This window comes from Elephantulus edwardii, unplaced genomic scaffold (genome assembly GCF_000299155.1).
Source record: "Elephantulus edwardii isolate Elephantulus edwardi_28Jun2011 unplaced genomic scaffold, EleEdw1.0 scaffold00220, whole genome shotgun sequence".
Taxonomy (NCBI): Eukaryota; Metazoa; Chordata; class Mammalia; order Macroscelidea; family Macroscelididae; genus Elephantulus; species Elephantulus edwardii.
In genome coordinates this window covers 4,725,039-4,747,061 of record NW_006399970.1, presented here as the reverse complement: position 1 = coordinate 4,747,061, position 22,023 = coordinate 4,725,039, and the positions used below count along the sequence as shown (strand labels likewise).

General features: G+C 41.3%; 1 protein-coding gene across 1 annotated transcript in view; it reads right to left on the bottom strand.

Annotated features, from left to right (window-relative positions):
• The window catches only part of LNX1 (ligand of numb-protein X 1, E3 ubiquitin protein ligase), a 143,823-nt gene that overhangs the window by 63,311 nt on the left and 58,489 nt on the right, over window positions 1–22,023 (bottom strand). The window contains exons 2-3 of the mRNA XM_006898091.1: window positions 5,837–6,075; window positions 4,587–4,739 (exon numbers count right to left, since the gene is read on the bottom strand). Coding sequence (XP_006898153.1) covers window positions 4,587–4,739; window positions 5,837–6,075 — 392 coding nt within the window. The remainder of the gene's footprint in view (window positions 1–4,586; window positions 4,740–5,836; window positions 6,076–22,023) is intronic.

Genomic DNA, 22,023 nt, shown 5'->3' with positions numbered 1-22,023 from the left:
TTTAAATAAAATTTTATTTCAATTGTGATTTTAATGAACATTTACAGAGAAGTTGGATTTTCATTCATTTGTTGTTGCACATTTTACCCTCTCACCATTCCTTTCCCCTCCCCCAGGTCACTTAAAAAAATATTCATTTATTGTTGCACAATTACCTCCCTCCCTCCTTCTGCCTCTGGTCCTCTTTACAATGACATATCTCTTATTCTGGCCTATTGTCATACATATAATGCCTAATCATATATTCACTTTAGACAGTTCTTTCTTCCACCTGTTCCAATGCAATGGTCATTGTCTATCCATTCTTATCCTATTCTCCTCCCAGCCGCTTATGTCAGCCCCGCTGTCATAAAGTGGGTGATTATTTTCAATACCCAAGGTCTTCATCTACTTTTCCTAATGAATTAATGAGTACTCAACCCTTAAAAATAATACAGAGAAAGTGGGGCTATAGAAAGATCAATGGTGATTAATTTTATAAAACACAACGTATGGGAATGATTGTCTGAAACACAGTGTGAATGAAGGAATGTGAAACACACATACAAGTACAATATAGAAAGAGTTAAAATGACCTCTCATTATTGGAGAACTTGGTAAGCAAAACAATTTAGTGGTCAGAGGAAGTCTGGGGTGTGGTACGTTAGCCTCCCTTCGGATTTCATTTCATTTAAGTGATTGGTTGTTGTGAGGCTGTGGGCAGCAGTCTTAATCTGTCAGTTCCTGGTGCTAACAATACTTGGGTGATGTGAGTTCAATTAATGTTTAAGCTACTTTGATTACATCAAGTAGGCAATACCACAAGTATTTGTTGAAACTTGTCGGGTGAAAGGGAATGGATTTTTTTTTTTAAAATTACTTTGAACAAAGAGAGACTTGGATATAATCATCAAAAGCTGGTGATTTTTCTCTCTTCCTTCTCCCTTTCTAATCTCCCATCTTAATAAGTTTTAAGAACCTATACTTCTATCTCCCCACTCTGAACCACCGAAGGAGGTTGAGTTGATAGCACAAAAGGATTTATTCAGTCATCTTTGTAAATGATGATATTTAGAACCACACCAATGAGATCCTATGGCCTTGAATAATTAATTTTTAAACTGCCAAATTTTTTTCTTATCATTCAATTGCCCCAAAATGTTGGTTTTTTAAGTTGAGATTTTAATGAAAGATTATAGAGAACTTGGATTTCAATTCATTCATTGTACATTTTTCCTCCCTGCCCACTCCCTCCCCATACCCCCTGCCTCAGTTCTCTTTTCTCTTTGAGAAGAAAAAAAAATCTTTCATTGTTATACAATCCTCCTACCCCCAGTCCACCTTACTATGCAGCTCTTATTCTGGACTCTTGCCATGCAAATAATACCTATCATATATCCCTTTCAAACAGTTCTTTCCCTCATCTATTGCAATAAACTGCCAAATTTGTGTTAGTCTTGGAAGAAGAGAATTTGCCCTTATGTTCTTACTTATATGTGAAAAAAATATATTTATTATTACACTGATTATTACTGTTGTTGTGTACTCATCAATCAGAACCAAACCATAGCTGACATTCTAGTGGGTTTTCAGAGGTAGTGGATCACACAGGAGGAGGAACAGTTGGTGGATTTGAACCCAGTGCCTTTGGGATGGCAGCATAACTACTTACCACTAAGCCACTGGAGCTCTGTGATTATTATTAGGAGTTAGTTAATTTTTGTTGATTGCCTTCAAGTCAAGCATGACTCATAGAGACCCTATGAATAAAAGGCCTGAAGCCCCTCTACAACTATCGACATTTATCAAAGTTCATAGAGCTTCCGGAAGTATGTTGTTTAGGAAGTGGATGCCACTCCTGTTGATACTAGGCACCAAATGGAGAAATTTGTGTAGCTTTTTGTTTAATTTTCACAACAACTATGAAATGCATTCTTATTATATTCCTTCCTCCTTTTTAAGATGAGGAAATAGTAAACCTCAGAGAAGTTAGGAAACTCAGTTAAGGTCAAACAGCTGACAAACAGTGGAGGCAATATCTTTATGATATAAAAATAATTTAAAAAATCTTGCCAAAAGAATTCATAGGACTATACATTCCTGGAACTATGATAGTCTTAGTACTTTTGAAAAGTTGTTAGCTCACAACTTCTGTAAACATCTCATCCCAATCTAGAACAACTTTCTAGACTATCAGAAGGAACCATTCTTGCTCCACCTAACCCCTACATTGGTCATCGTGTTTAAGTGAAATTCTATAAACCTTGAATAACACCAGGGGACTCACAAAAATTCTGCCAAGAAGCTTTACGTGGGTGCAGTATATAATACATATCTTTCTCTTACACTGCTGTAGAGTAGGAACCAATTCATAGCTGACCTTCTATTGAGGGTGAATCTCCAAGGCAGTAAATCTCACAGTAGTAGACTGTCCGTTTTTCTCCCTCAAAGCCATTGGTGGATTCAAAATACCAGAGAGGTGTGACTTTTGGGTTGGCAGCACATTTCCCTAGAGACTAGATCATCTGAGCTCCCTACTAATATATAATACAAAGTATATTTTTATAAAAAGTGCTAATTGACAGTGTGGATAAAGCTTCTGGTTAATAGTAAACTATTAACAGTTAAATGGTTGGATTATATAAAAATTTTTTCACTGTGCTGGGTGATTTATTGCCCTATCTCCTTACATGTTCATGTGTGCTTGTTATGCATCTGAGAGCTGAACAATGAATAAGGATGACAGAAGAAAAATTAATGCCTATGAGATGTGGTGCTGGAGAAGCATGTTGAATATACTATGGACAACCAGAAGAACAAATAATAATCTCTCCTAGATAAAGTGAAATCAGTTTGCTCCTTGGGAGCAAGGATTTGGAAAATTGTCTCATATACTTTGGTCATGTTGTCAGAAGAGACCAGTCCTTGGAGAAGGACATAATGCTTGGAAAGGTAGAGGGACAGTGCAGAAGAGGAAGATCCTGGAGGAGATGGGTTGACACAGTGATTGTGGAAATGGGTCCAGTGTGTCTGATACAGTAATGCTGGCTAGCGTTACTATGTGTTGTAGTCAACTTGATGGCACATAACAACAACCCCTATGTTATTCAAGGGTCGACTATGTGGATAAACATAGATGGTTTGGCATCAACCTTCTTCCAGGAGTAGAGAGCCATGAGACTTGTATTAAGAAAATGAACAATTCTTCATAAACTTTCATTAACATTTCAACTAAAAAAAAAAAAGAAAATATACTTGAATCAGAGAGCCTGGGTTAAAATTTTTGTTCTGGCCTTTTCTAGCTGGGTGACTTGGGGCCCCTTTATTCATCTATATTTTGTTGTTGTTGTATGATAATGATAAAATCTATCCCTAAGCATTGTCAGGACATCCGTGTGACTTGGTAAGGTCTAGATATGCATGGATGTACATATGTACGGGTGTAAAGTTCGATTTCTCTGGAGAACTTGGACTAAAGAAAACCCTCAGGCAGGAATGGGATTTTATAATCTTTACATAAAATTATGTCTATACCAGTTCCTTACCCATAATCAGCTCTTCTGGCACAGAGGAAGAGCTCTATTTTTATTACTGCTATCAAGTATAAGGGAACTCTGATCATGTACTTTGTAAGGAATGGTCTATTAACCCATAAGCAATGTCTCAATGGACGTTTAAATCCATCAGCAGCTCCACAGGACAAAGACGAGCAATCTCCTCCTGTTCTCCTCCTCCAAAAACTTGCTGGAGGGTCAACTATGAGTCGGTTCCAACTGGATGACAAAGAGTAGAACTGAATTCTTCAAGGATACAATGAAAAGGAGGATGGGAGACCATATTTCCTCAGCTCCATTAGTACTGGGGGAAGCACACAGCATCTAAGATCCAGACAAATTCCCTGCATAGGGTCGCTATGAGTCGCTAGCAACTTGACAGCACATAACAACATCTCATTGTGATTATTCCTTATGGGAGCCCAGGTGGCACAAAGGTTCTGTCACTTGCCTGCTAACCAAAAGGCCCAAGTTTGAACGAACCAGCTATTACAAAGGAGAAAAATGTGACAGTCTGACTCTGTAAAGATTCAAACCCACTCCTGTTGAGTTAGTTCAACTCCTGGACACCCTCCATTAGGTTTTCAGTGTTATAATTCTTCACAGAAGAAGACTTCCCATCTTTCTCCTGCATAGAGGCTGGTGAACTTGAACTACCCAACTTTTTATTAGTATTCCAATACATGTGTACTAGGCCACCAAGTCTCCTTTTCTGCAAAGAATACACAGTCTTGTAAATTCTACCAGACAGTTTGTTATACTCTGTCTTGTAGGGTCACTGTGGTTTGGAATCACTTCAGTGACAGCCAGTGTTCTGCTTTATTATTTCTTACATGCCTTATGCTTGTAAGGGTTTCAATGTCTTTTTCCTTCAATCTGCACAAAAAGAGAATAATGATTCCCACCTTTCACTACTTATCTGAGAGTATGCTGATTCAATAAAAACAAAATTCACACACCTCTGCAGGCCTCAGAGAAGCTGAGGTGGTGGCCACATGGCCACCACACTGAGGTCACTCTGGAAGCCGGGCCACTGCAGGTGAGCTCACCTACCTTCAGGGGCAGTGAGATTTTCTGAATTTTCCCTTCCCTGGTCAGCCGGATTGGCAACTGCACTTCCACTCTTCGTCCTCCGAAGGACACTCAAAGCTCGATTTATTTTCTTGAAAGATCTGCTTCTGATTGTAGATCGCTCAAAAGGACGTGCTGAGGAAAAGAGCAGAGAATGGCCATAGCTTTGCTTTAGTATAAAGCATTTTAGTATGTATGTGTTTGGTACAATATTACATATGTAAATATATGTAAAATCAATATGTTGTTGTTATATGCCATTGGGTTGACTGTGACTCATAGCAACCCTAGGCACAACAGCTCTGAACCCTGCTGTATCCTGAGCCCAACTCACTGTCTCTCACACCCTTCCCCTCATTACTGCAGTTACTGTATGAATCCATCTCATACAGAGTCTTCCTCTCCTGCAGTGTCCCTCCACCCTTCCAAGTATGACACCCTTTTCCAGAAACTGTCTCCTTCTGGCTGCATGACCAAAGTTTGTGAAACATAGTCTCAAAATACTTGCCTCTAAGAAGCAGCTATAAATCAATATAGATAGCTATTATATTGATTACTATATCTCCCTATCTAAAATTAGAGACAGGGAGACAGATAGATATGAAGAGTTCTGGAGATCTGGGAAGAAGTCTGTAGGGACTATTAACCTAAAGGCCACACCTCTCTGGTGGTTCCAATAGACCAGTGTCTCTTTAGGAGAAAGATGGGGAATCTTATTCAAGCCACAACATATCAGAATTTCATTTCTCCTCATGGCTAAATAAGATTCCATTGTATAGATATCTATACCATGTTTTGTTTATCCACTCATCCATCCACTCTGTTGAAGAATATCTGGGCTGTGAACTAATACTTTAAATGCCTCAATGAAGATGTCTCAGGAGTGAAAACTCCCCTACTGCTCCTTTTTTTCTTTTCTTTTTTCCTTGGGCTGCACAGAATAGAACAGCATTTGTCTTGAGCGGCAGGGTAGGCATGATCTGACACTGCAGGACTGATGAATCATTAGGTTTGGCTTCAACCCCTTTCACCAAGTCAGATTACACAGTTTTAAATAATCTGAGGTACTCGTGCTTTTATTTCACTACGGAGGATTGACATTGGGTTGCTGCCAAGGCTAACAGAACTCTTTCTGTAAAGAAAAAAAAATCTAGAATTTTCCAATGCCTATTCCACAGAGGGCAATCTCAAGGCAAGTAGCCCATTCCTGGACACCCGCCCAATTGACTCACGCCTCGTTCGGTTGCTCCGGCCTGGGTCCAGTGGGCTGTTTGCTGACTGACCATCCTCCGCGGTGGACACGTAGGCAGGGTTGTCTAGGCCCGGCTCTGTCGTTAAGGAGACGGGAGCAGCTGCAGACACCTCTGGGGAGAGCTCTGTAGCTGTGAGGCTGGCGCAGCCATCTGGCCCGCCATCTTGTGAGCGTCTCTTCCTGTCTTTGGTCAGGCCATAGTGAGAGGCACCTTTACAGCTGTAACAAAACCAGTGAAGAGGTTAAAAACGACTTCCATTTCACTGCCATTACTTAATCAGGGCCCTCATTCAAATGACACATTTAGTACTGTTGTTGTTAGAGGCATTCAAATTGATTTTTGACTCTAGGGACCCCATGCAACAGACTGAAGCTGCCTCACAGGGTTTCCTAGTTTGTGACAAGTGCTTGAATTCTCCTAAAGTTCATATTTCTGTCTTTCATGGAAATTGAGGTAACCCACATAGATTTCTCTCCTTAGATGCTCTTTTAAGCCTTTAAAAAAACTGGTTCTTCAGTCACCACTGAGTCAAACCCTAGCTTGATAAGCAGAGCCGTGGAGACATTTGCATTCAGGCACTGAATTCTTTCAGAAAATTATCTATGTATGGTCAGCTTCAAGAAGCAGGAAGTCTGGAATCTGACTGCGTTAGGATGTATATTATGTCCTTGATGACAATTTCTGTAAACCCGCCCTGGCCTCTTTTGAGAATTCAGTCTCAGGAAACAGACTCCAAAGGAACTATAGTTAATGTAAAATCAGTAGATATTTTAATTGTTCTTCAAGACAATGCTGCATGAATATTCTTCCTGAACAGAAATTGTTTATCAGTTCTGTTTCCACCCCCTTTGTTTTCTGCCATGGCAAAGCCCATAAGATCTGACACAAAGATTTTAGATGCTCTTCTCATCTTCAGAAAATTTCGGATTCTCTAGTTTAAATGTCACCCTGATTTGAAAAAAAAAATATCATCTATCTGATAAACTTCAATCAATTTCTCTTATTGGTTTAATATGACTTTGACTTGAAGAGTTGTAAACTTTATGAAAGCCGACTGCCATATCTTCTCTCCCAGGAGCAACTCACACTCAGACTCATTGCCCTTAAGTCAGAACTGGCCCATTGCTGACCTTTCAGTGGATTTTCAGAGGCTGTAAATTGCAAGAAAGGACAGTGTTCCTCTTTCTCCCACGGTGCAGCTAGTAGATTCGAACCACCCGCCCTTGGGTTGGCAGCACAACTCTTTAACTGAGAAGTCACTAAAATTCCCTCTCAGGGCAAGTAGAAGGGTTCAAACCTCCAACCCTTTGTTTGGCTGCCCAGCACTTAACCAGAGTGCCATGTCTGCAGTACAGGTCTATGTATCTGGAAGGACACAGCATGGTGTCACTTCTAGGCATGGTGATGAGATGTGGTGGAGGGCCGGGTAATACAAGTAGGGGGAAAGGGATCTTTGCTTTTCACTTTGGAAAGTTTTCTGTCACAGTGCTTCTCAAACTATCAACAAGGAGCAGTTTGGTTTTTTTGGTTTTTTTTGTTTTTTTTCAGTCTAGTGTGAATGTTACTTTGGTAAAATCCACTAAAAAGGAATTACTATTAAAATATAACTTAAATAAGAAAAAAATGCCCATGTTCAATAGCCTTGAAAGGACTTGATTTGCTTATACTTGTATTGCTCCCTTCCTTTATCTATGGAGATACTTTGGTAGATTCTTATTAACTAAACAAATTAAGAAACTGAGATATAATTTTAAAAGATGCTGCTTTCATGGCCTCCAAGCCATCTCTGCACTGGCCGTGGGAGGGTAAGTTTATGAAATGTGTGGTGGTGTCTGTATGACCAGATCTCGAGGCTGGTGATCTGGTACTGTTTGCACTTGGACTTGGGATAATTCTTTGCTGGTGTTTATTTTGACCATCAAAGTCCTGTACACAAACCACACTTCCACTCACTACTCTTGAGGTTAGAACTCAAATGAAACCCCTCACAGCACTGAACACAATTGAGTAGCTCTCAGATTTTGTATCTAACTGTTTGTGGGAGCAGCATTTATGCCACAAAACCACAGAATTTATTCAGCATCACTTTCCTCTGGGCACAGGTTTCCACTCTCTGCCCCTGGTTTGATCTGAAGGACCCATGTTGTTCCTCAGAGGGGTTAGGACCAGGTGGGCTGGGACTCCTGTGCACTGAGACACTTCGCTCATGGTCAAGTTTTCTAATGCTGAGAGAGTAAAACAGCACTGTGATCTTTAAGAAAGATGTGATTGCCTCCATTCATGTTGGAGTCAGGGGTGAAGGGGGGTGCAAATGGTTTACTGATCAACTGGTATCCTAAAGATTGGAGGTTAAAGTCTACCCAATGGTCACTTGGAAGTCAAGTCTTCTGGGGAAATTAGCCACAAAAGACCTTGTGGAGCATGGCTCTCCTGTGGAACGCTCAGGATTGCTGTTGAAAGCAACTGACTGGCAATCTGCCTTGGCTTTATCCATTCACATCAATGACAAACAAATCCTAAACCCAAAAGATGGTGAGTAAAGTAAGTCACCCGTGCAGCAAAGTGCAGAACGAGGACGCTCGAGGGTCTGACGACCAGTAGAATTTAATCTCATTCATTCATTGCTGTTGAGTTGGAATCCACTCACAGCTCACCTTCTTGCTGGTTTTTGGAGGCTGTAAATTGCATAGAAGGAGACTGTCCATCTTTCACCAGCAGAGCCTCTGATGGATTTGAACAGCCTTTAGGTTGTCAGTGCAACTTTCCACTGACTATGCCCCCAGAGCTCCCACTGACGTGATCTAAGGAAGTATGTACCATGGAAACTCAGAAGAATGACCATATCTGCCTTCGTCTCACATGCAAAGAGCTCCATCAGGAGCAGAACTGCTGATCCAATCCACCAGCTCCAAGGAGGAAAGACAGGAAATTTCATTCTGCTCAATTTACAGCCCTAGAAAGCCAATGAAGGGTCAGTGAGAAATTGGTTCTGAATCCACAGCAATGAGTTTTGTTGTTGATTTTTGGTTTTTGGTTTTTTGTTTTTTTTTTTTGGTTTTTTAGTGGTAGTGGTGCCAAAGATTAAATGCTTGGCTACCAGATAACAACCTACATCAACAAACTTTGTTACGCAGATGATACAACCTTGCTTGCTGAAACTGAGGCAGACCTCAATGCTTGCTGGAGAAGGTCAAGAACTGGAGTTTTCAGTATGGATTGAAGCTCAACATCAAGAAGAAAAAGATCCTCACCACTGAGCCAATTGGAGAAGAGATTGAGGTTGTTAACAGCTACAGCTTGCTCTGCTCCACAATCAACACTCTTGGCACCAGCAGTCAGTAAAGCAAAAGATGAATTGCATTAGATAAATCTGCTGTCAGGGACTTTTCCAGAGAACTGAGAAGCAACGATGTCAGTCTAGAGACTAAGAGGCACCTGATCCAGTCCATGGTCTCTGCAATTACTTGCTACATCAGAAAGCTGGATAATGACTAAGGATGCCAGAAGAAGAATTGATACCTTTGAGTTGTGGTGCTCTAGAAGAGTCTTAAACATACCATGTACCACCAAGAAAAGAAATCTGTGTAGTCCTGGAGAGGGTGAAATCAAGTTTCTCCTTGGAGGCTAGAACTTTGAAGCTCCATTTCACACACTTTGGGTATGTGGCCAGGAGGGACCAATCCTTAGAGAAGGACATCATGCTCGGAAGGGTAGGGGGCAGTACAGGAGAGGAAGACCGCAGATGAGATGATACAGTAAGCAGGGCAATGGGGGTAGGTGTGTTGGAGTCAGTGAAACAGGCTCAGGACAGGGTAGGCTTCAGAACTATTGCAAATAGTGTCACTATGCATTGCAAGTGTCTCGACAGCACATAAAAACAACAATCAGATGAAATTTGGTGGACTGAGCATAACATGCACGAATCAGAGGGACATTATGCTGAAAGAAATAAGCCAGCCACAAAAGAACAACTCACTATCCTTCTGTGGGCTTGCTATCAGAAAAAAACAAAGGAAGGGTTTGCACAAAGAGGTGCCACAGAAGCAAAGCCTGGTGATCTGCTTTTGAAAAGTCACAGCCAATGAAAACTGAGAATAAAGTTCTTCAAGTGCATGGGTCACCTTGAGTTGGAATCAACTTAAAGGTGACTGAGTATCGTTGTCCGTTATTTTTTTCCCCCCACAGTTTAAGGAATTTTTATTAAAGCAAGAATTTTATAATCAAAATGACATTTCCTTGTTCAGGTATCAATTTTTTGACCTAAAAACAGAAGGCACATTCCGAGCTATTCCACGTAAAGAATTACAAAATTTAAAGCATTCCTTTCTTTAATTTTGTGCTTTATTTTTCTAAGACAATAAAAATTGGGCTACCATTTGTTGAGCTTGTTTGAAAGGCTTGTCTCTTAGATGCCAAGTGGTGCAACTAGGAGCAGAAGACATTGTCAGATTCTTCTAAAGGGATTTAGCAAGCACAAGAGGCTGATGTGAGGGATTCCCATATAGCAGGCTTGTAGAGAGGTTTCAGGAGAGTTTAGCTGGAGACAGGTTTTTGTTTGTTTGTCTTTTAATATTCCTTTCTTACTGGTAAATCAATGTGATGTTATGAGCTGTGATGTGATGAAATGAAATAGGTGTTTCTTATAGTTGTTGTTGTATATCATTCAGTCAGAACAGACCCACAACTGAGCCTCTGGTGAGTTTTCAATCACATGGTAGGAGATGGTTCATCCTTCTCCCACGGAGCAGCTAGTGATCTTGAACTGCATGCCTTTGGGATTGCAGCACAGCTTCTTGCCACTAGGCCACCAGCGGTCTCTGTGTTTTTATTAATATTATTTATTAATAAAGGTGCTTTCCCTGCACCTTAAATTTTATAAAATTTGCTTTGCATGCTAATGCGATAGAACCTAACAGATTATATATAACCCTCTGCATTTGTGTGAGAGGGGAGCAAGCAGACTCATTCTGCCATGGCTCAACCTCCTTCCCTGGACGACTTTGAGCTCTTTGCTTGAATGGCAATATGTTACTGTACTGATCAGCTCCTTTGGGTTGAAACTGCTCTCCTTAAAAATAGCAAAGCGGATGATATGGGAAACGAAAATACTGGAAGAAATACTGTGTGATGGAAAAAATAAAAGCATGCATTTGAACAGCTCTAAAGTCATAAATACATGAGCGGAACATTTGTGGGCTGGCCAGCGGTATCTGGTTAGCAGTGCCTGGGAAGGAAATGTCTAAGACTATTTAGCTGGTCTGGAAATAGTTCTTTTCTCAGGACAGTGATGCCCTTGACCATGTGCCAGAGTGAGGAATGAATTTTCCAACTGGATAAATGATGGGCAAAAGCATGATGCTTTTGGTTTTTCTAAGGGGACTTAGCAGACCCCAGTGAAAGAAGGTGCTGTCTTTTACTGCAGCATATTGAGGAGGAGAGGTTGTTGTTGTGTGGTGTCGAGTCAGAACCGACCCACAGCTGACCCTCCGGCGGGTTTCCAGAGGCAGTGATTGCATGGGAGGAGATTTCCCATCTTTCTCAGCATTATAATATATCTGAATTTCCAAATTATGCCCGTTGGAGATTAATCTGGTTTAATTCCTTGGGTAAAGAAGGGGAAATCCCCTAAATGGGTGACTAGTCTTCTCTTTGGCTTCACAGTGTGGTTTCATAACAGCTGAGGAGCGTGAAACATCTAGATTGAGATGCTCAGATTCACAGCCCTTTGTAAGAGAGACTCTGTGTAAGCAATGCCTGCGTGTGTGATGCTGGCTGACTCTGCCTCTCAGCTGAGCTGGAATCTGAGTGCTCTGTGAAGGTAGCTGTTTGCACTTACTGATGATGTCTTTCATGCCAGGACCCAGGATCCCAGGCCAGATCCCAGGACCTCTGGATTTATAAGCATGAAAGAGAAAAGTAGAAGAGAATTGCTGATTAGCATTTGCCAGTATCATGAAGCCTGGGTTGTACTCAAAATAAGCAGACTTTATTCTCCTTTTTTAGTTATCCTGAAGGCGCTCTGGTGGCACAGTGAATAAAGTACTGGGCTGCTATTCCTGCGGTCAATGGTTTGTACCTACCATTTGCTCTTAGGGGGAGAGATGAGGCAGTTTGCTTCTGTGACAACTTACCTCCTTGGAAACCCTTTAAGGTAGTTTTACTCTATAGGGGCACCATCAGTTGGAATGGACTCAGTACTATTGGATTTGGTCTAGTTATCTGAGCACTAAGTGTTTTCATTGGACAATGACTAAGGATGACAGAGAAAAATCAATGCCTTTAAGTTATGGTACTGGAGAAGAGTACTGAGCATACATACTATGGACCATCAAAAGAACAGGTCTGTCTTGGAGAGGTGAAACGAAGCTTTTCCTTGGAGGCAAGGATTTTGAAGCCCCATATCACCTTCTTTGGATATATTGCTGGGAGGGACCAATCCCTAGAAAAGGACATCCTTCTTGGAAGAATGGAGGGACAGCAAAGGAGAGGACGGCCCTGGATGAGATGAATTGACACAGTAGTTCGGAGAAAGGGTGTGAGAGTATCAGAGTCAGTGAGACTGGCTCAAGATATGGCAGGATTCAGAGCTATTGTACATAGGGTCTATATGAGTTACAGATGACCTGATGGCACATAACAACAACAATGGATAACAGTCACGATCATAAAGGACCTATTTAAGGAACTCAAGCCAAGCCAACCCACTGATGTGAAGTATATGCTGACTCCTAACAACCCTTCCATGGAATTTCAGAGACTGTAAATTCTCAATGGAATGAGACTGTCCATCTTCCTCGCACAGAAGATCTACTGGATTGAACCACTGACCTTGAACTGCTCACCAGCAGTGCAACATTCTATGCAATACATTACCCAAAGGTTTTGCTTATGAAGCACAGAAAACCATTTTTCAAACAAGCCAAGTCATCCACTTGGAATGTATTGTACATTAAGCAAACACAAACAAATAACAGCAGTTACTGTCAAGTTGACCTTGACTCATTGCATGCCACATGTGTCAGATCTGAGATGTGCTCCATAGGATTTTTGGAAGAAAATCACCAGACTTTCTTCTGGCACACTTCTGAGTAGACTTGAACCTCCAAACTATTGCTTAGTTGTTAGTAGTTGGCTGTTGTTGGTAAGTGCCATTGAGTCACCTGTGACCAATAGCAACCCTATGTACAGCAGCTCTGAAGCCTGTCCTGTCCTGAACCAGTCTCATTGATTCAGACACACACATTACCCCCATTTCCCAAATCTGAGAGTTCAGTCTCAGTTGCCCTGTTAGTCTACTCTAAGTGTGCTCTCCTGCATGTAGGGTTTTTGAAGGCCTGATAGATTTTGGAAGTGGATAGGGATATGTTAACCATTTGCACCATCCAGGGACTCTTTGCTAAACAAAGCATCTTTAGAAATCAGTTTTCTAGGAAACACTCAAAGTCCGCTATAGAATTAAACCAAACCAAATCCATGGTCAAAGAGCAGAGCCTGACTCACAGTCAACCTCCACTGAGTTTCTAAGATAGTCAGTCTTTACGGGCATAGATGGCATCTCTTTGAGGATTTGAATTCACTAGACTTCATGGGAGAAAGATAGGGAATCTCCTTCCTCAGAAACCCATTGGAGGGTCAGCTATGAATCAGCTCTGACTCAACTGCAATGAGTTTTTTGAATTTTGAGTGAGATCATTGCTATTGGGAAGTGGAGACCAGAAACAGGATGGACTCCACTCGTAATTGTCTAAATTCAGCCCGTGAGGTGGTTGGAGTTATCTGCAGGGGGCATGCTCCCTCCTGAGAACTTGTTCACTTACTGTAGCAAAGGAAAACTGTCCACAAGAAAGCACACTGAATACCTCATCTTAACTGTCAGTCTAAGGACACAATTTCCCTTTGATCACTTTTATTGGCGGCTCACATTCTTTCTCTCTTGGTTTCTTTCTGCAGTAGGTAAACACTGAGTCAGTGCCTCACATTAAAGGTCCCGTCTGGTCTTCCAATACACCGAGGCTTGCACACTCATATGCTGGTCAGGTGGGGAAATGAGTGAGCGAGCCTGCGGGTGGCGGGGAGCTGCTGTGAGGTACAGAGCTGCTCTGTTCTAAGGGCACAGCAGGCTCCACAGGGCTGGAATGTTGCCTTTGGAATGCCAACCTAGTGTGGCTAGATCTAGTGTTCATGTCTGAAACCTCTTGATTTTGAAAACTTGGCAACAAATTGAAAAACCTTGACAAACACCATATGGGCTAAATGAAACACACCTGCAGACCAGATCCACCTCAAAACCCAGAGTAAACGAAATTTGTGGCATCTGAGTGGCTTCTGACTCATAGTGACCCCAATGTGTCACAGAGAGCAACTGCCCCATAGGGTTGGAAAAGATGCAAAAGAAGATCACCAGGCCTTTCTTCCATGTGTCCCTGGGTAGATTTGAACTGCCAACTTCCAAGTTAATGTCCCTGGTTTTGGTGCCATTGAGTCTATTATGACTCATAACAACCCTCTGAGCAAAAGCTCTGAACCTTGCCCCATCCTGCTTAAAGAACAGAGATCCTCACAGTCTCTTATAAACTCATGTCCGTTGTCACAGTTACTGTGTCAATCCATCTCCTTGAGGGTCTTTCTCTGTTTTTCTGACCCTTTACCTTTCCCAACAAGATATATCCCCCCCCCCCAAAGACTAGCCCTTCTTGACAACATGCCCAAATAAGACAAAATTTCACCATCCTTGCCTCTAAGCAGCAACTTAACTTCTTCCAAAAAGGTTTGTCCTTTTGGCAGCCAATGGGATATCCGATACTCTTTGCCAACACCACAATTCAAAGGCATTAATTCTTTTTAGGTATTCTTTCCTTATTCAGTGTCCAACTTTCAGATGCACGGGAAGCAACTGAAAAGACCATGACTTGGATTAGGTGCACCTATAAATGATTATCTTTGCTTTTTGGCACTTTAAAGAGATCCTCTGACAGCATATTTTCCCAATGCAATACATCACTGACAACATCAATCATTTCTCCATCTAGAATGATGATGCTTATCAGTCTAGTGGTGATGACTTTTGTTTTCTTGATGTTGAGATTATAACCTTTATTGAAGGCTGTAGGCTTTGATCTTCTGCAGCCAGTGCTTGAAGTCCTCTTAGCTTTCTGCAAGCAAAGTTGTGCATCTCCATAATGCACGTCGTTGATGAGTCTTCCTCCAATTTTGATACCACATTCTTCTTCATATACTCAAGTGTATTGAGTGACTGCTCAGCATACAGATTGAATAGGTTTGGAGAAAAGATTTGTACCCTGAGGTACAAACTGTTCTCTCCACCAGGGACCAAGAGCTCTGGAGGATGCTAACATCCAAGCTCTGGTCGCAAAATGTTGTCATCGTGGACCAGTCGGACCCATTTTTCTCTTTCCAGCCCTTCAGGAAGCAACATCACTTCTCCTCTCACTCCTTTCTTGATCCTGTTCTTTCTCCATTTATGTGACAGTGGTCAAGTCCATGCCTGGATGAGAGGGTCCTCAAAAGGGAATTTCTAAGCATGAGATAACTATCCATATTTATCTTTCACTTCTGGGAGAGCTAATCACCTGCCCAAAGCTATTTCATAATTGGAAAGTAAGGCATCCAACCCTAATGGATGCATCCACGCTCTCAGGCAAACGGAATCAGGATTAGGGGACTTGGGAACAAAGTGAATTTTCTGCTTACAGCTGGGTCAGAGGCTTCTGCCACTCTAAGGATCTGAATAAGTGACTTGGAAACTGCTTAAATTGAGGGGGGAGGTCTGTGGTCAGACTCAGAAGTGATTTGAGCATGGGGAGATGGCTGCTGTTAGTGACAGGCTGTCCTTTGTGTCCTTGGATAAGGCAGCTAGGAGATAATCCAGGGGCGCCTTGAGGATGCACAGAACTCTGATTCAGTGAAAGCCTATGTGAAAGTGCCAGTGAGTCTGGAGACACAGAGTGGGCTTGGTGCCTAAAGCTACCTGCACTGTCACCACTCTGCCTCCAGCCTCCGGACGTCACACCTCTAACACACTGCTACACACTTGAGCTCATCTTCTTGTCCTCTGTCTCCTCAAAGTCCAATCCATGCTAACCACATCAACACAAATGTTTCCAGATGATTAAAGATTGAGCCCTCACTCCTCTGGGCATGTCGGGACCTCTGGTATCAATCCTGGCCTTGCCCTTGGAATTTGGCAATCTGAAGGGCGTTGGTAAGAAGGCAGATGATTATTCATCTCTTATTCAATCCTATAAAGAAGTTCTGGCTGCTACCAAAAAGGTAAGTGGTTCAAATTCACTAGCTGCTTTGCAGGAGGAAGATGAAAAGTCTCCTCTCACACACATTTATAGCTTTGGAAACTCTATGGAGGGCTGTCATGGATCAGATCCAATTTTGGAGGTAGTGGGCTTGTTTGGTTTTTTGGTTTTATTATGTAGGAAAATAAGAATCTGATTAATGATATTAATCATACTTGGAAAAGTGGAAGGACAGCATATGAGAGGAAGACCCTCAACCAGGTGGACTGACACAGTGACTGCAGCAATAGGCTCGATTGTGATGTTGGTACAGGATAGGACAGGAGCCAGATCTATTGTTCATAGAGTCGCTGTGAGTCGTACTTGACTTGACAGCACCTAACAATGGCGACAACAATAAAGAACCACCACCACCACTACCGTGGTGACCCCATGTGTTAGGTAGATTTATACTCCATTGAGTTTTCAATGGTTGATTTTTCAGAAGTAGATTGACAGGTGTTTCTTTTAAGGAGACAGTTGACAGAATCCAACCTTCAGTAGTATTACTGCTTGCACCACTCAGAGATCTCTTAGGTGACTCACAAAGCCCTTTGTTTTCTGTTTCTACAGCCTTCAATATGGATTAATCTTAACATCAACAAAACAAAAATTCTCACCCTTGGGCCAATAGGCACCATCATGACAGATGGAGAAGAGATTGAAATAGTCAACAATTTCATCTTACTCAGATCCATAATCAACATCCTTGGTACTAACAGTCAGAAGATCAGGAAATATATAGGATTGGGAAAGTCTGTTAGTAGGGATTTCTCCAAAGTCCTGGAGAGCAATGATGTCAGTTTAAAGACTAAGGTGTGCCTGATCCAAAACATGGTCTTTCCAATCATCTGTTATGCATCTGACAGCTAGACAGTGAAGAAGGATGACAGAAGAAGAATCCATACTTTTGACTTGGGTGTTAATGATATTGAATATCCCATAGGCTGCATGGACTGGTAATATGTGCAGGCAGAATGCTTCTTAGAGGCAAGAATTGCAAAGCTTCATCTCATGTGATTTATTAGGAGGGGCTATCAGGCAATCTCCTGTGTGATTTACTACCTCTGAAAACCCACTGGCGGGTCAGTTATGAATCAGTTCTGACTCAATGATATGCAACAATAACAATATTCCTTAGGAAGGGATATCACACTTGGAAAGGTGAAGGGTCAGGGAAGGAGAGGAAAACTTTTAATGAGATATATTGACACAGTGATTGCAAGAAGGGGTTCAAATATGCCAGATATGATAAAGATAGCATAGGATAGGAGAGGTTTCAGATCTGTTCATATGACGAGCTGGATTTGACTCACATCATTCTCCAATCTTATCTCATCCAGACGTCGTCCCCACCTCAAATATACCCAGTGTTTGTGCCACTGAGCTTTCCTGGCATTTGCCTGGGACGTTCTTTTCTTAGATTGTCCAATGCTTTCCCCTGTAGGTCTCTGATTAAAACTTAACTCCCCATGACTCTAAAAATAGCTGCTTCTTTCCTTGTACATTGGTCCCATCTCCTATTCAATCCTGGTGTTTTTATTTTGTTTGGGTTTTTTTCCCCCTAGAAAGTAAATTCCAGAGCACAGAGGTTTTGGTGCTATGTTGTTAATCCATGTACCGACGGTCCCTAAAACAGTGACTGGCAAATGAAAGGGTCTCGATGCATTGTTTTTGAATGAAAGAAATGGTTTTTACTGATGGAATGGAAGGTTTTAGGCCGGAGAGTTACTTATATTGTTTATCTATACTATCTAGTTAAGAAGACTCATATGGTTATGGTATTTTTTAAATCAAAGTAATGACTACACCACAACATCTTGGTATTCTGTCTCTCTGAGCTTTGCTGTTGTGAGGTGCCGACTCAAGGCCAACACATTGTGTCCCTATGTACAACAAAAGAAACTCTGTCCAATCCTGTACCATTCTTGGAATCAGCGCCCAAGCCCCTTGATGCATGATTGCAGCAATCCATCTCTTTGAGGGCCTTCCTCTCTTTCACTGACTTTTCCAAGAACGATGTCCTTTTCCAAGGACTGGCCCCTTTTGGTAACATGCCCAACATATTGGAAATGAAGTTTCACCACCCTTGCTTCTAGGGAGCACCCTGGCCACACTTCTTTTGAGATAGATTTTAAAGAGGACTTTGACAGTAGATGTGCCCATTTCTTCACATTAAGAGTCCTAAAACATGAGCAAAGTATAAGGACTCATTAGTAAACAATTGCTATTATAATGAAATTAACAGAGAAACAATAATTTGAAAATAAGGGCAAAGATTCTGTTCCTTTTGAAGCAAAATTCACCATTTCATTGCAAACTCTTTTGTGACACTAGTACATTCATAATTTTGTGCCAGAGTGCTCTCTGGAGGGAAGAATGATGAGGCTTCACCTCTCATCCTTTGGACATATTGCTAGGAGGGGCTATTTCTTGGAGAAAGACATGATGCTGGGAAGGTGGAAGGTTAGCAAAGAAGAGGAAGATCCTCAACCAGGTGGATTGACACTGTGACTACTGCAATGGGCTCTTGTGTATCAAGAAGTGTGAGGATGGCACAGGATAGAACAGGGTTCAGATCTTTCCATTTTTAATGACATTTTTAATTTTAATTGCAATTTTAACCAAAGTTTACAGGAAAATTAGATTTTTCATTCATTCATTATTGCACATTTTACCCTCTCTCACTCCCTTCCCCATCCCCCAGTTCACATTTTAAAAAAAAATATTTACTCATTGTTGCACAATTACCACTCCCCCTTTTCCCCAGTCCTCTTTGCAATGTACCTCTTATTCTGGGCTGTTATCATACATACAATGCCTAATCATACATACCTTTTAAACAGTTCTTTCCTTCATCTGTTCCAATGCAATGTTTGTTATCTATCCACTCTTATTCTATTCTCCTCCCAACCCTTCATGTCAGATTTGCTTTATAATAGCAGTGCTGTGCAGTATTTACAATGGAATGCTATGCAGCACTGAAAAACAGTGAACTCATAAAACATTACACAACATGGGTTACCCTGGAGGAGATTATGGGGAGTGAAATATCTCAGTCACAAAAGGGTTCAGATCTTTTGTTCAAAGGGTCCCTATGAATCGTATTCAACTCAGTGGTATACTTTTGTGCAACCAACACCTCTGCCTAGTTCAAAAGTAAAACCCACCACCATTAAGCAGTTATTGCCCACTTCCCTCTTTCTCTCTGTCTGGTACCAAGCCCTTGACAATCACTTATTTTCTCTATATGGATTGACCTGTTCTGTTTATTTCATATAAATGAACTAACAGAATATGTGACTTTTTGGAGTTGGATTTTATAACCAGTATAATGTTTTGGAAGCAGGAGTGGCATTCCTCTGGAAACTATGAACTCTGATAAAAGATTATAGTTATAGAAAGGCCTCAGGCCTTTTCTTTACAGGGTTGCTATGAGTTGTGCTCAACTTGATGGTAATCAATAACAATAGCAATAACAACTACATAATGTTTTCAAGCTCCAGGCATGTTATAGCATATATTACTACTTCATTCCTTTATCTGGCTGAGTAGTATTCTATTGTGTAAAAATACTGCATTGTGTTTATTCATCAGTTGATGGATACTTGAGATATTTTTATCTTGGCAGTTGAATATATAGTTATTATTAGATTAGAATTGTTGGATTATATGGTAATCTTATGATTAACTTTCTGGAGAACTAGCAAACTGTTTTCCATGATAGTCAAACGATTTTACATTCACACTAGCAATAGATGAAGTTTTCCATATTCTCACCAATATTTATTTTATGGTTGTTGTTGGTTTTTTTTTCGTTATGGCCACTTTAGAGGGTAGGTAAAAATTTTTATTTTAAAAAAGTTGCTTAAGTGAGAGGTAAAACCTAAATACATGAGCTAAACTACTTCAATGAATCTAAATTTCCACATGCAACAACCTTTACTAGACTAGTAAAGTTATAAGTAGGCATTTCACGGAGATTGCAATTAACTGTTTGGGCAGCAGCCGGATTGGGGAGTGGGGGGAGAAAAGCCTAGCCCCTTAATTAAGCCAATAGAACCAAACTTGGAAAAGAAAATATCTCTTGTCCTAGAATTAAGAGTGTCAGTCAAAGCACATCAGCTCTGCCTCAGCTGACTGCTTAGCTCCAGGCAGCTCTTGCTCTTGGGTCAATGACAGTAAGAAACTTGTTACTGTCAACTCTCAAGATTATTCTGACTCATAGCAACCCTATAGGACAGAGTGAAACTGCTCCATTGGGTTCCCAAGACTGTACACATGATGAAAGCACTTTCCATGTCTTTTCTTTTTTAAATTCATTTTAATGAAAGTTTACAGATACTTAGGGTTTCCATTCATTCATTGTTGCACTTTTCTCCCTGCCCACTCCTCCCCTCCAGTACATTCTTCTCTTTGAAAAAGAAAAGTTCTTTCATTGTTATACAATCTCTTCCCCGCAAGTCCACTCCACTAGGCAGCCTTCATTCTGGACTCCTGTCATGGCAATAATACCTAATCATACATCCCTTTTGAACAGTTCTCTCCCTCATCTACCTAATCATACATCCCTTTTGAACAGTTCTCTCCCTCATCTATTTCAATGTGGTATACATTATTTATCCCCTCTTTTCCCTTTCAGGTTATCTGATAATTTTGAATCTCCAACCTTTCCCCAGCTAGATGTTTTGACCATTCCACTAACCGGGGCTCCTAAGGGACTTTGGTAGGTCAAAGTTTTGCCTACATGGGTACCTTTCAGAAGTTCTGCACACTTTCTAGTTTTCACTTAGTGAACATTTGCTAATATTGAACTGAGTCTTTTGGTGGTCTGTTTATTGAAATTATTACCTGGGGATTGAGAGCCGTGCCCACACAGGGCAGGCAACACACATTTGTGACTGACTGTGACATCCAGGCTAGCTTCCCTCCCTTTTCACTCAACAAACTTATGATTCATTTTCCTTTTCCTCACATTCAAATTCAAGAGTAGGGGAAAAAAAGGAGAGGGAAATGCTCTTTTTAATTAGTCTTTCTTTTCTCATACACCTCCTCCTTAACTTTGATAGGATTTTATCTGACCCACATCTTCAGGCCCTGATGTCATACCAGTTAATCACCTGGCTACTAATAGAAAGATGGGTTATTTCTACCCCTGCAGCAGCTCAGTAGAAGAAAGGTCTGGCAAACTGCGTCTATAAAAATGATGATAAAAAAATCTCTACAGGGCTGCTCCACTCTGGCACACGGCAAGGCAAGTCGACTCAACAGCACCTAACAACAACAAGAAGCCTATCGTAGCACTCAGAGCAACGATTACCTCATGCCGTCTTTTGACAGATTATGCTAGTGTAGGAGCCCTGCTGATGCAGTGGATTGAATGCTGGGCTGCCAATGGAAAGGTCTGTGGTTTGAATCCACTAGCCACTCCACACAGATTTTGTCCTACCTTATGGTGTTGCTTTTGAGTCTGAATAGATTCTGTGACAACAGGTTTGGTTTTTCATTTGCTAGTGTAATGTGTATTCCCCCCCCCAAAGAGATACTGCAATATTTTTTTTTTATTCAATGACAATTTATGAAAGGCTTCTAAGGAAGATTAGTTGGCCTAGTGGTAAGAAGCTGCGCTGAAATCTTGAAGGCACGCAATTTGAATCTGACAGATAGTCTTCTCCCATGTGATTAACTGCTCCTGAAAACCCGCTCGAGGGTCAGCTATGGGTTAGTTCTGACTCAACAGCACACAACAACAAAGAAAGACGGGGCAATGAAATGGAAAGAACTTGGACTTTTGAGTTTAACACATTGGGTGTTACTCCTAGATCTTAGAGTCACTAGCTACCAGCTCTGTGACTTTGG